This window comes from Podarcis raffonei, chromosome 1 (assembly GCF_027172205.1).
Source record: "Podarcis raffonei isolate rPodRaf1 chromosome 1, rPodRaf1.pri, whole genome shotgun sequence".
In the NCBI taxonomy this organism is placed as follows: Eukaryota; Metazoa; Chordata; class Lepidosauria; order Squamata; family Lacertidae; genus Podarcis; species Podarcis raffonei.
This window is the reverse complement of record NC_070602.1, coordinates 69,094,173-69,108,810: the sequence shown is the minus strand read 5'-3', so window position 1 is coordinate 69,108,810 and position 14,638 is coordinate 69,094,173. Positions and strand designations below refer to the sequence as shown.

General features: G+C 43.3%; 1 protein-coding gene across 4 annotated transcripts; it reads left to right on the top strand.

Annotated features, from left to right (window-relative positions):
• Nucleotides 1-470: 470 nt before the first annotated feature.
• Nucleotides 471-14,553, top strand: AKIP1 (A-kinase interacting protein 1). 4 transcript variants are annotated; one of them, XM_053391729.1, is made up of 7 exons: nt 471-557; nt 6,293-6,444; nt 9,059-9,100; nt 10,452-10,535; nt 11,897-12,010; nt 12,594-12,689; nt 14,178-14,553. In XM_053391729.1, the coding sequence occupies exons 2-7, from the start codon at nt 6,307-6,309 to the stop codon at nt 14,304-14,306; spliced, it is 603 nt and encodes a 200-aa protein (XP_053247704.1). In that variant the 5' UTR covers nt 471-557; nt 6,293-6,306; the 3' UTR covers nt 14,307-14,553. The 4 variants fall into 4 exon arrangements, with proteins under 4 accessions (XP_053247704.1, XP_053247698.1, XP_053247711.1 ...); XM_053391723.1 differs by lacking the exon at nt 471-557 and adding an exon at nt 4,276-4,492; XM_053391715.1 differs by lacking the exon at nt 471-557 and adding an exon at nt 4,533-4,934.
• The last annotated feature ends 85 nt before the right edge of the window (nt 14,554-14,638 follow it).

Here is a 14,638-nt window from a genome sequence, read left to right as displayed (position 1 = left end):
TTCTATCTAATTCACCCAAAGGTTTCATCTTGGCATAGAAAAGGATTAGAGAATAATAATAGAGGAATTGATTCACATGCGTTAGAGGGTTAAACCTGGCATCTTCAGAGATCAAGCTGGAGGAATAAAAAATCAGAAGATATGGAAACCTCAGAATGTATAGCAGAACTGCGCAGGGAAACCTGAGAAGGGGCAAGCAGGCAGGAGTAAATGCAAGGAATGGGACCCAAATTTTGGGGTTTGTAGTTAATGAAGTTGAATAGGTGCAAAATTGAGTCAGAGGGAATGGCAACATTGCCTGTAATTTGGGCAATGATCTGACCAGGAGAGAGGTCTTGATTGTGGAGTGACCCATAAAATTTCTCTGGATATTATAGGAACAATTGTTGCTGTGGAGGTTTGTCACTATGCAATTGACATCCAACTATTTTTTTATTTCCATTTAATCCAGGTGATACAGCAGATGCACCAAAGAGGTGCTTACAGTCAATAATGGGACAGTTGATTTGAGGGCTAGTGAACTGAAGCCGAATTAAAATAAGATGGAGATAATATAAGTAGGTGGAACCAGTGCTTTTCCACCCAAAAAATGTTTAGGGATACTCTCACTTTGACTCAAGAAAATTGGGGAAAATAAATACAGTAAATGGATAAAAGTACAAAGATTCACAAAATATTTAGGGGTATGTGTATCCCCAGAAAAAAGTACTGGGTAGAATGACTGTGGAGGTTCTATTCAGCTTGTAGTGGATGTGGTTCCAATATCCATGGTTTCACTCACAGTCAGGATTGCTCCTCAATCCACCATTGCTGTTGAATGCCCAAGTGGCCCCTTTTCCCAACTTTGGTGTGCTGGCTGCATCCCCTCCCCAAAAATGAATGATGCAGCCACAGTTATCCATGCTCTAGCAGCATCCAAGCTTCATTGCTGTAATGGGTAATTCCATGAAAATGTCAACCTACGGACCCATTTTTTCATTTTCATACACAGTTAGCATGTTCTGTGTTATTTTAACAATAATTCCCCAAAGTTTCTTGATCTGGCCACTGTTTTTCAAAGCGGCATTTTTCACATAAGTAAAAAGTTAAAATTAAAAGCCCCAGAAGCATGGCATGTGAGATGTCTCAGAATTTTTTTATCTTCCCCTCAAACCTTCAGTTAATGACCTCTACAAGGAAATAGGTTAATGACTGTTTAATGTACTAATGGTTCTGCTTTCTCATTTCATAAACTAAGAATAAATTTTATGTTAGGACCAAAATCCGATGAGCTTAGGACAATATGGTACAACTTATATTGGCTTAGTGTGTTATGTAGGTCACAACAACACATACATAGCCTATAGAGATGCAAAAAAATTACCTCAGAAGATGAAGGTCTCTTGCCTTATTGTAACCATCTCCACTCCTTAACAATGGAGAATTAGGTAGCCAGCTCAAAGAGAAGTCAGGGCTCCTGCACCTTTAAAAATAGTATGAAAACTACACTTACTGAAATTTCATCTTTCTTGCAACTATTAAATCCCACCTGTTCAGAATACATACTCTAAGCTGTCAGGGGTTTGAATAGATGAATTCCTTTTCTTCCTTAGCCTTCCATTCCCCCTTTTTTCTTTTCTGGTTTTGTGTTCAGATGAACATGAACATTTTGTATCTTAAAAGTACTCTCAGTCACAGTCTTATTAGCAGACTTGCAGTCTGCCTGACTTTTCTTTAGGTCCCAACCCCAGGTCAACAGCTATCAACATTCTGTAAACTCTGAAGCTCCTAACAGCCAATTCAGATCTATTTAAAGCACATTCTTCCCCATATAATCCTGAGAACTGTAGCTTGTTAAGCATGTTGGGGACTGTAGCTCTGTAACGGGGAACTGCAGTTCCCATAATTATTCAGGGGAAGCCATGTGATTTCAGTGTACATTGAATTAACTTTAAACTACATTATGTTTGGGTGTCCTCATTTCACTGCCAAATTGATTGCCAGTTAACCACCTAAGTTTGCTGTTAGAGGAAGTGATTGCTCTGAATAGTAATACTCTGCTGACAATCCTTCATAATCCAAAAAGCAGCCTTGTATGCAGAAGGTCACAGCCTTCTGCAGCACATAATAAGAGTTCATCTGCTCCTCATAAAAGGCAATTCCAGGCAAAGATGTTCCTCAGTGCATTGCATTACATAGTCAGCAGTTTCCAAATGGCCCAACAACAAAATTGCTGACAGCATGGATAGCTGTGCATGGATGCAAATCCTTGCACAATGGGGCAGAAATGTTCTTAAAAGTCAAAAGAAACTGTTGTCTGGCTGAAGAAAATTGTACTTGGAAGAACAAAGCTTTTTAGCTTAGAACTCTGATGTCATACAAAACCCAAAGATTTTGCAGGTACTGTTCTGGTAAATATAGTCATATTTGAAAACATCTGCAGAACTCCAACACCCAATATATTTGTAAGCTGTACTGAGGGCTCAGTTTAGGTAAACTGGAAATGTAAAAACAAAAATTGAGTATGTATGTATGTATGTATGTATGTATGTATGTATGTATTTGAATTTCTAAACTACCCTTCATCAGGTAGAGATCCCAGGGTGGATTATAAAATGGTGAACAAACAAACAAATAACAGTTAACATTAATAAAACCCTGAACAAGACAACTACAGTGTCTTAAAATTGTTGCAGACAGCAAACACAGTAGCTCCATAAAGACTTTGGACCATTTAATCAGATTCCGCCCAAAGGCCTGCACCCCAATAATGTAATAGTTACCCACACCTCTCTTAAATTTCTGGCACACAGTTTCACCAGTAAAAGCCACAGCAGAAGCTTTTGCCAATATAAATAAAATTAAAACCAAATATCCCACAAGTGTGGGTGTGCAAAGAGCTGGATTCAACCCTGTCCCTCCAGCCACTCTTTTTTTCTGTGGAGCTAGTTCTGGATTCACACAGCCCACCATGGAGCTTCTTGGTCAGGGGTGGTGCCAATGTTTAGGCTGGCCGGAACCTGAAAGCCCCAGGCAGGCAGCAGAATAACAACCAGCAACTGGAACTAGTCTGCACCAAATACTTTATATATAGACCTTTAGAATATACCAGGAATCCCAGGAAAATGGCTCAGAATTAGGGTTGCCAACTGGCCAGAATAATAAAGTAAAAAAGATAGTTCTGGCATTCTCCATTCTCCTTAACAGATTTCATAGGTAGCAACTTGAAAAAGTTTTTAAATGGCATAGATCAAAACACTAGGTAAAAGTTAAAGGTAAAGGACCCCAGGATGGTTAAGTCCAGTCAAAGGCATCTATGGGGTGCAGCACTCATCTCGCTTCAGACCGAGGGAGCCGGCATTTGTCCACAGACAGCTTTCCCGGTCTTGTGGCCAACATGACTAAACCGCTTCTGGAGCAATGGAACACTGTGACAGAAGCCAGAGTGCACGGAAACACTGTTTACTTTCCCGCCGCAGCAGTACCTATTTATCTACTTACACTGGTGTGCTTTTGAACTGTTAGGTTGGCAGAAGCTGGGACAGAGTAACGGGAGCTTACAAAAGGTGGCAACCATACTTTGTAGTGAGCCTGTTTGAAAGAAGGCTATTCTGTGTTCAGCATTTATCTTGAGGATTTTTAGTGCAGATATTAACATCCCAGTCTTAACCCAGATGTACCGTAGTCAGAAGTAAATTCCACCTGGACACTCCAGAGTAGAATGGCACTGAAATCAGCTCCATTCGACAAGGGTGGAATTTTGGAGTAAACATGCCTAGGATTGTGATGCAAGGTGACACCCACACCCTACACCTAAAGCACATTCATATCCCATAAAAAGTCATGTCTTCTTGCAAATAACCCTGGGAACTGTAGACTTGTAACAGAGCTACAAATCCCAGCATCCTACAGTTCTCAAGCGTCCGTGGTGTGGATGTGACCTAAACAGAAACCAGTTGCTCTGCAGCACACCCAGGAAGCACTGCCACATATAGAATGTAACAAGTGGATCCTTTCTCGGTGCCCATTGGGCTCAAGGCAGCAGAGCTATTTGCACGTTTACTCAGAAGCAAGTCCAGTGAAAGCCAACGGGGCTTGCTCCCCGGTACGCGTGCAAAGGCTCTTTTCCAGCCTTTTCGCTGACTCGTGACACGCTTCTGAATGGCGCGTGCACACGACCGCCGCCCCACGCGTGTTTACTCAGAAGCAAGTCCCGCCGGGTTCCACCGAGCCAGCGGCAGCAGAACCGCCGCTTTACGGAGGTCACCCTCCGGGAGGTAGAAGGCGGGTCGTCACGCACGCCCTTTGTGACGCGGCGCCGCCCGCTAAACAGGGACACCCGCTCGCCGCCGTTAGAAGCTCGTAGAAAAGGAGAACGGCTGGCTGTTCGGTGACGTCACCGGCTGCTCCTTTGGCCGCTGACGCTTTAAAAGGGAAGCGGGGGCTTCGCGCTGGAGGATCGGCTCAGTTATCGCCGCGCATTGCTGAGTTCCCCCAGGAAGTACGGCTGACGGTGAGTTCCCCCAGCCTGCCGGTAGAGGGAGCATGTGCGCCTTCTCAGCGGAGCGCGCGCGCGGGAGAGGAAGGCTTCCCTCGGGAGGGTCTGGTGAACCGCGCCTTCCCCCAACCTGGTGCCCTCCGCGTGTGCTGGACAACCAACTCCCGCCAACCCAGCTGGGGGTGATGAGAGCCGTAGCTGGCGGAGGGTGTTAATCGCTTAAGCCGCTTCGAGGTCTTTTGGGTCACGGAGCGGTCTATAAGTAGAAAGAGCGCCCAAGCAAATAAAGTCGCTCCTCTTCCCGCGGCACAAGAGGGAAGCACGAGCATTGCTTTATTTGTGCTCGCGCTTTGCAGGGTGCGCCACTGTATGTAATGTTGCCCGCTTTGGATTATTTATCATGCCTTCGCTTAATAAGCTGAGATAAGAACGAGACTATTCCTTTTTCTTTTGTAGGGTGAGTAATCAAATCCAAAAGCCACACGTGCCCTCTTTTTTTGGTCCAAATAGGGAAACTAGGTGCTTCCAGAGATGTGCTTTGGGTGGGAGTGGTGCTGTTTGTGCACGGAAGCGCTTTTTTTCTTTTTCTTGCAGCATCCAGGTGGTGATGTCATCAAAAGGCCGGTTTGTATTCTTACCCCTCCCCAATTGAACCTAAATGTACCATTTCTGGTAAAAATCTGATAAGTTTTTCTAAAAAAGAAAAACGAACCTGTTGCCAATATCTCTTCTGCAGTATTTAGCCCCCTTCTGGAAGCACCCTGTAAGTCCTAGCGTTGAAACAATCCAGGATATTAAATCAACTTATTTAATGCCCAGGCTTGTTTTGAAATTGAACGGTATAGTTTCCCAGTCTGAATGCTCATCCTATGAAGGGGGCAAGTGGGGGGAGGCAAGAGGTTTACTTATATATTGACTTATTAAGCTAAGATATAGTCACCTCTACTTGCCCTGTATAGCATGATATCATTTGTGTGATATGTGTTACCTTCTCTTCTCCTCCTTCCCCTCATTGGCTTGCAGGGCCACACATAGTGTGGTGACATAATGCCACTGATTGCATTGCACAAGGCAAAACACCATGGCTTAATGTTATGTGAACAAGCCTTGGACGTAACAGCTCTCCCCGATCTTCCTTGGGCATGGTTGTGAGGGCAAGATCGTAATGTTCTGTCTGAACCCAGACAAAGTGTTGTTTGTCTTAATTATGTTGGCTTGTGAAGTCTTCTTTTCCTAAAGTATAGTTAAAGCTAGCTACAGTTTAGGCACTGGATGTAACAGTAAACAATGGTGAATTAAAAACAGAAATCATCCCACAGCTGCACCAGGGGAGGGCAGAGGAAGGGAGACCATGCTTGCCCAAGACTCCTTCATATAATGCTAAACCAGCACTTAGCATTGCATCTGAACCAGGTCATTGCCACTAGCTCCCCTCCTCCTCCTCATCACTGCTGCCGGCTTGCTTAACAGGCAAAGGAGAGGTGAGTGGGAATGGTAAGCAGCATGAGCAGCTGCTTTCAGATGGGTATTTGGTGTGGGAGTGGGGCTCCTCATGCATGGAAGCATTTTGAAGCCTCCAGATGATCTTCTTGGCATTAAAATGCCAGCCTATGTCCCCCCTCCCAACGCAGAGGGGCTGCAGGGTTGTGGGCTTCAGTAAATGGGCAGGGCAGCTTTTGGGTAATGAAAAAAGAACCTGAATCTTTGGGGAGATGGCTAGGAAATGTAGTTATTGATCTCCTCCCTCTGTCTTTTTGGTTAGCGTGTTTGTGACTGCCTGAACAAATTCATTGGGCTATATATATTTTTTTAAAGTCAGGACACAAGAAATGGAGTCCCAAGAAATAAGCTTGAACCGCTATCGCATGCAGCGCACAGCAACACTGGCCCAGGAAGTTCTGGAGCGGGCAAGAACACGGAAGTTGAATTGGCCATTGCCTGCTACATTTGAAAGGAGGGCTTTTCAGGTAAGTGCTGTAACCAAAGGCAGCTGCTTCCATACCTGAACCTTTTAATGCTACCGAGAAGCTGCTGTTCCATTGTGAGTAAGTTGTAATAATACCTAAACAGAGCTGAATGTCATCTGCGTACTTCTGGCCCACTATGGTTAAGAGCTCGGTTTCACTCTAGATGCACCAACAAAGAGATTAGACAAAGTTACTCAGGGGCGGTGCATCCAATTTTGCCACTTGAGGCAAAATGGGAAGTGCCACCTTGCCACTGACGATGACGCCATAACTGCTACTGCACACCCTGTTCCATCTGCTGGCAAAGAAGCACCACAGCCATTATAGCCCATTTCAGGCAAGATCGTGCTGATTTTGAGTGAGCTCTTGCATGCTCTGCAAGATTTTGGGTGAGGTCTCGCCCAAAGTGGATGTGATCTTGCCTGAAATTGGCGCTGATGGGCTTGCTTGGGGGGCTTTGCCACCTGAGGCAGCAACCTCACCCTGCCTAATAGCTGGTCCGACTCTGGTGTCATCTAATGATTCTTTGGGGTTCCCATTGTTCCCATTATTCCCAACCATTGGCCTTGCTGCCAGGGGCTGATGGAGTTGGAGTCCAGCAACAGCTGGCTATTCTGGTTCCAGATGATAAGGCCTTGTCTGCTTCTGTTGTGTATCTTTCAAGATTGCTTGTATAACTAACTGAACAGGGGGTGCTACTTGGCTCATTACAAAGATTGCTAAATATAATTGTCACTGTAGATACTGCCTTTTCTCAAAGGTTTGCCCTGCATGTAGGTATGTAAAATATTATTTCATGTGCCATCTGTGTTTTCCTTTACCTGTTACCTTTTTGCCCACATTTTCTTTCTTGAATCATCAAGCAAGTTATTTTTGCCTGCCATTTGTTAAACGTGGGACTCTGAATGTCAGGTAAAACCAAATGGGAGGCAAGCAGTTGTTGTTGTTTCATTTGTTAAAATGACACATACTCAGTCCACAGCAAACTGTACAAGACTGAAATCTTTTCTGAAGCAGCAATAATCCAAAAGAAACCACTCAAATGTTCTCTTTACTTCAGAAACTAAGAAGATTTTTTTCAATACCAGAAATGGAACTGAAATGAAAATCTCTCCGTAAAACTAAAATGTAAAAATGTCATGCTACCCCTTTAGAGGATTTGTAGTGTCTCATCAAAACCCTTGATGTGCATGAAGTCAAGGCAGGGTGGGTGAGCAAAAGAACAGAATTCTTCCATAACTCTTAGGGTAAGGGAATAGAATTCTGCCACAACTCTCAATATCCTGTTTCTTTGATTGGATAGCTGCAGGAAGCACTTGATAATAGCTTATAATAATCCTCAGATATTGGATAAAGAGCTGCAAGGAGTAGTTCAGAATCTTTTGCTACTGTCCATGAGCAACTGTGGTTCATCATGTTATCAGAACCCTGACAACCTGTGGTTAAGCTTAACTGGTTTGTCTGAAACTTCAAACCACAGTTTGTTTTCGTAGACATATATCCTGCCTCTCTTCGTCTCTTCATGGAAACTACAAGAAAGAAGATTCCACCTAAACATTAGGAAGAACTTCCTGACAGTAAGAGCTGTTCGACAGTGGAATTTGCTGCCAAGGAGTGTGGTGGAGTCTCCTTCTTTGGAGGTCTTTAAGCAGAGGCTTGACAACCATATGTCAGGAGTGCTCTGATGGTGTTTCCTGCTTGGCAGGGGGTTGGACTTGATGGCCCTTGTGGTCTCTTCCAACTCTATGATTCTATGATCCATGGAACCCAAAGCATTCATGTGTTTTCCAAGTAGTCACCCATCCAGGCACTGAGCAGACACATGCCTTATGTGGCTTCAGACCCTATGAAGCCTGTTTGTTTCAAGAAAATATAGTTAAAATAACCACAGTTTAAGGTTTAGCTCAGATCAGTTGAAACTCAGCATATGCCCTGGAACCCTGTGTCTATTTTGGTTTTGCTCTGAGCAATGAGCGTGTTGCCATTGCAAAGTAACAGAGACAGAAGCATTGGTTTAAACAGGAGATCTTCCTATAGTAGCAGCTGTGCATAGGAAGGAACAGTCATTTTGATGATGACATAGCTGCAAGCCTAACTAGTTTCTTGCTATATCTAATGTAAGCATATGCTCCTTTTTGGCCCTGAGGGATTTTCCATCATCTCCCACCAGTAATTGGATTAAGTCTAAATATGCATTTCCTGGGAAAGTGCCACTGTCTTCCCTCATGAGGGATACTCCATGTGAGTTCTGATTAGCCAGAGACCTCTCATGACCAACATTTAGGGAAACATATTGATATGTTTAGTAGTGATTCTGTTAACTAGCATCTAATGTTCCTTACATGGGGTCACAAAGAGTCGGACACGACTAAACAACAAAATGTTCCTTCTGTCCAGAACTGTTATTAAAGCAATTGCCCATTGTGTTAGAGCTAATGCCAGAAAACCTGTTTCCTATAACTGGACATCTTACAGATCCAAAATATGTCCACAAACCCTGTGTTTCATGCCTGCTGTAATACTTGGATGCCTTCAGGGGCCATAGTTTGACCTTTCCCTTGCCTTTTCTCCCCGTTTACCTGCCTCTCATCTGTGTTTATTTTCTTTGGATTAGTCAGGAGCATCGTGGAAAGCAACAGCCAATGCTACATATCATGTAAGGAATGCCTTTTTCTGTTTTTGAAACTTTATTAACTAGAATCTAAGGAAGCTAAGGTTGGAATCAGCACTCCCTAGGAAGGCTTGCCTGCCTTCAGTCACCCCATCACATCCTGAGCCAACAGTGTCCTTTCAGAGGACAGAGGAAAACATGCAAGTTTTCATATTCTGCTTATAAAGGGCTCACCACCCAAATGAATTGATTACACTACAAAGAACCTTGGGTTCAGTTACAGCCATGCCACCACAAGTCATGGTGAAACTTTAGAAATCACTTCTGTTCACTCTCCCTTCCTCATGAGAAGTGATTATTAGTGTCTTCTCTTTCCAATCCCTAGTTTTCTCATTTCCTTAATCTTGCCGTCTGCTAATACTTGCATTAACCAACACCCAGTCTTTTGCATTTCACCTTTTCCCTTTGAGGGTTTAGGATTCCACTGCAACTCAGCTGGTTTTTTAGTACCTGATCCATGCAAGGCGAATTCTTCTCCTCCCATCTTCACCTAACTTAGTAATACCAATAAAGTGGTACCTCGGGTTAAGTACTTAATTCGTTCCGGAGCTCCATTCTTAACCTGAAACTGTTTTTAACCTGAAGCACCACTTTAGCTAATGGGGCCTCCTGCTGCCACCGCGCTGCCGGAGCACGATTTCTGTTCTCATCCTGAAGCAAAGTTCTTAACCTGAAGCACTATTTCTGGGTTAGCAGAGTCTGTAACCTGAAGCGTGTGTAACCTGAGGTACCACTGTATAAATTTATAGATCAGGCAGCTTTTGGTAGCCTGTAACTTTTTTTAACAACTAGCCATCTTGCTATTCTACATTTCTCTATTGTATTGATACTTCCAAGCTGCAAAATCATTTAACTCACTGCCAACCATTTCGTGAAAAGAAAACATTTCATATTCATTTTGACAATATTTGTTGGTTCTCGATCATTTTTCCAAGTAAGCAAGGCAGTATTTCTAAATTGTCACCATTGTGGTGGGCAATTTTCTCTAGATTAAAGATCTCCAATGCTGTGCCTCTGTGAATATATGTGTAAGATACAGGCTCATGTGTATGTGTGAATAGACTCGCAAGTAGATCCAACAGCATATATAGAGCACTAAACTGTAGTTAATGAAAACCAAAGCGAAAGTTTTCCTTCTACAGTGGTGGAGGATAATGGAGGGGGGAACTCAAGCCTGAGGCTTGCTATGACTTGTTCCTATCACAGTAAACTATAATTTATTATGGAGATTTCAGTATAAAAAATGACATGCAGACACAACCACTGTGTTGCCTTTTTGGGCTGTATATTTCCCATTGTTTTCATAGTGACAGGACATTTTATTTCATGGAAACAGGAAGGCGAGGATGAAGATGCATGTCTTGCTGCTGCTTTTGCTTCTGTTGCTGAACACATGGGCCACATCTCAGCAGAATGCGAGGTAAATGGTTCTTGAGATGGAAGCAATGACTGCTGTGCTGGGAGTCAAGTACAGAAGCTTGAGTGACAACTATTAGGGACATAGGAAGCTGCCTTACATACCATTGGTCAATGTAGCTCAGTACTGTCTTCACCCACTGGCAGTGGCTTTCCAGGGATTTAGGCAGGGGTCTCTCCAGGCCCGGATATTGAATCTGACACCTTGTGCGTGCAAAGCATGAGTTCTACCAGCAAACCATATTAAGGCTATATTGCAACTGCATTTTAGGAAATACCAGTTTATACTGTGTTGAATTATCAAAACTCAGTGGGCTGAAGGAACACCAAATCGCCATCAAGCAAGTCTGGATTCTGTTCCATGAGTATCTTTGTCAGCTTCCTCAGAGATCCCTTTGACAGGGTGGAAATGTTCAGGATTTTCCCCCTCCCATAAATCATTTAGCATGTCTAACACGAAAGAGCCAACATTCAGGCATATTGTATTTCAGCCTTGTATTTAACAAGGCTCTTGCAGCTAGAAAGTCCATGCAAGATCAGCCTGTTCCTCCTTTGATAGCCTGTATAGCTACTGTGATAGCTGTAGAAAGAGGAAAGACACTTTCTCCCTAGTCGGCATGGGACCACAGTGGGCTAGCGGAAGAGGAATGGAGCAATCTGCCCCCGCACTGGCCAGCTTGACAGAAGAGGCAAGCTTTTTCTTTCTATCCTGCTGAGAGCTGAAGCCTGCATTTCTGGGATTTCCTGCCTCCATGGAGAAACTGTTAAGTTTCTTTGCAGGCTAGTAACATTTGTGGGGTTATTGGCAGGGCTTTCATTTTGACATTTCTTGGGGATGCGGGCTTCTTCTGACTTTGCAGTACCAATTTCTACACTGATTTAATTACCCCAACACTTCCAAGCGCTTGCTCTGAGGGCAGCGATTAGCATGGGCCAAATATGAATCAAGAGACATCCCAATTTCCCATTGTCAGGAAAGGGATCCAACCACATGGAGCAGAATGCGGGAGGAGGAGTTGGTCATCTTATTTATAGCAGAGATGGGAAAGCTGTGACCCTTTGGATGTTTTTGGACTCCAACTCCCATCAGTCCTAGCCAGCATGGCCAATAGTCAAGGATGGTGGCAGTTGTAGTCCAGCAACATCTGGAAGGCCACAGGTTCCTAACCCCTGATTTACAGTACCAAACACAGGCATTTGTCTGACAAAGTCCTTTCACATTTGTCCTTCTGGTGGCAGCAGAGACGAGGAAATTGTTGCTCACATCTTCATGGGGCAGGCCCACATCAAGACATTTCATTATTTTAGCACCACACACACTTCTTGGTTTAGTAATTAATATTTTCTCCTTCAACTCTATTCCAGAACTATTACTGTTGCGTACCACCATTTCAGTTCAAAGAGTATGAAGTTGCACATATATTCAGATACCACAGCAGGGAGTCATCTGCAAACTTGCTAAAGGCATTTGAAAATGAGGTGAGTGTACTGAACATAATTCTCCTTTTAAGCTAGGAATGGCTAAACCTTTTAAGCTAGGAATGGGGCCCCCAACCCCCAAATTACACCTGGAGGGCCACAGGTTAGCCATCCCTATTTTAAGCAAATATATGTTGTCCAAGGGTCAGCTTACTCAAAGGAGTCTCTTGATACCGCTTCAACCAAGCCTCTGCTAATCTTCTAAATGACACATAAATTTGCAATTTATTTGGAAGAATTTTCCAAGATTGCCTTAAGGGGCATTTTGTTATTTTGGACATCTCCTCCTGTAGACATCTTCCTACTGTATTATCCTATGCTTCCAGAATTATCCTTCCCAGGAGAGACGCGTGGCTCAGGCACTCTGCAGGCCCCGCAGTAAGTGCCGCCCCCCGCGGTGTGGCTCCCAGTCTGCCCCCCTGCCTCCCCCCCCCCCAGATATGCCTCTAAAGCTGCTACAGGCACCTTCTTGGTACTTGCTTTGTGCTGATTTGGATTAGGTCTGTTTGCTTGAGGCTGGTGGATAGGCTGAACTTGGTCACATCCAGCTTGAGATTCCATAAACTATATCTGCTCTCTCTAGGAAAGTAAAAATGTCCCAATAGTGGAAGAACCTGGTTGTCCTGATACAGATACAGCTGCTTTAATTCCAGCAGAGAATGCTGAACATAAAATAAAAGCAAGTATAAGTTCACTTAACATTTTAAGGCTTTTGTGGGTTTTGTTTTTATCTGTGTAGGGTGCACAGGCATTCAATTGCTCGATGAATTAGAATGCATAGTGCTTCTGGAATGAAATAAATGCTATTGGTTTTTACATAGAGGAAACCACAAACACACTCCATGGTGACTTCCCCTCCCAGCTCCATCAGCCGACATGCTCCTGAACATAATCAAAATTCTTTGTTAGCTACAGTAATTGCATTTTATAATTATATTTATTTAAAACTTCTTTATATTGTCCTACATTTAAAAAAAGGTGGTGGTTGTTTAGTCGTTTAGAGCAATAGCCACAGGAGTCTTATGGGACAAACACAGCAATCTGGTATTAATGAGCTGCAAAGGTCTGGGAGAACATATGTATTTTTTGCAGGTTCTGGAAACCCAAGTACAGTAGGAAGGATCCTGTTCCAAAGGGTGGGCACCATAACAGAAAAGGCCCTCCCCCTTTTTGCTGCAGGATGGACCTCAGCAGGCTGTGGCACAACCAGGAAGACTTTATTAGATCATAGTAACCATGCAGGTCTTTATGGGAGAAGGTTTTCTGTCTGGACCAAAATTGTTTAGGGCATGGTAGCCCTATATTTATCACATCCTGGACTCACCTCTACACACACACACACACCCCTGGCTATCTCAAAGGAAGCAATGATGGACAAAGGTCAAGGGGGCACTTGGCCAGCTGAACTTTACTTTAGCCCACATTCTCAAGCTCAAGCTGATCCACAAAAGCTGACTAGATGGTATGTCAGGCACATCACTCAGACATGTTACTGTGGTGTCCTAAGTCTTGAAGGTGGGCAATTTTGTCCACAAAGTGCCTTGGAAACTTCCAAACACAACCAATCAATAAGTCACCCTCTGGTTATGCAGTATGTAAAAATATAAATCTCACACCACCAGCAGCACATCTTACAAGAGGAGGATGTCCTTACAGTTATCCAGACACCAAATACCCCACCCAACCATACAATTCACCTGACTTACTCTTGGGAGCCTCTCCCTCCAACCACCAGTCATGCTCTCACCTGGACAGCTGCTCTCCAGATACCCCTGGCTCTCATCCAGAGGTGTCTTTCACATTCAGCCTCACCCATAGCTCTCACCTAAAGTGACAACACTTCATTGAGCAACCCACTTCACCAGTCAGCCAAGGGGATAGCATCCCTTTGTGTTACCACAAGGGCAAGGGTGCCAAATGTTGTCTAAGCATCTCAGAGCTGCCACTCTCTTCCTCTCTCACCACCAGCGTTCTTGGTCTTGTCAGTTGTCTTCTAGGACAAGTTGAGTTTTGCATCTTTGCGTTCATATGCTGTGGTTAAGAAATTTGATGAGAGATTTTTTGTCCAAATAGTTAAACATTTATTTTAGTAGTTGGAGCTATTTAGCATAAGAACATGAATGGGGTTTTGATTTGAAAAATCTTGACATGTATATTTTATATTCAGGATATCTACATTGAAGTTTCTCCTGGCACCTACACAGTCTCTGCCTCTTCGTATGACAACACAGTCAAACAAACACATCTGGTAGACGTTCGGTCAGGAGAAAGCGTAAATTTGACCTTTGATTTATGACTGATAGTCTTTCTGTTTCATCAAGGTAACAAATGAAATAGATTTTGGTGTCTTTCAAGTGTCACTTTTTAAATAAATTTTTCTCAGGCTATTTACCCTATATAATTAAATATGATCTCAGGTTTTATGCTGTCTGTATATTGTAGTGTGAAACTTTGTTCACATTTGCCCTAAATTGAATCATGTGTATTTTCACTTTTATACTATGCAATGCCTTGTAAACAATAAATTTAAAAGTGCAAATGTTTTTGAAAAGACTTTAAATTCTTTGTCATTTGCCTTTCCGAAGGAACTGCTAATGTAATGGCAGAGGCTATTGAAATGAAAACAAC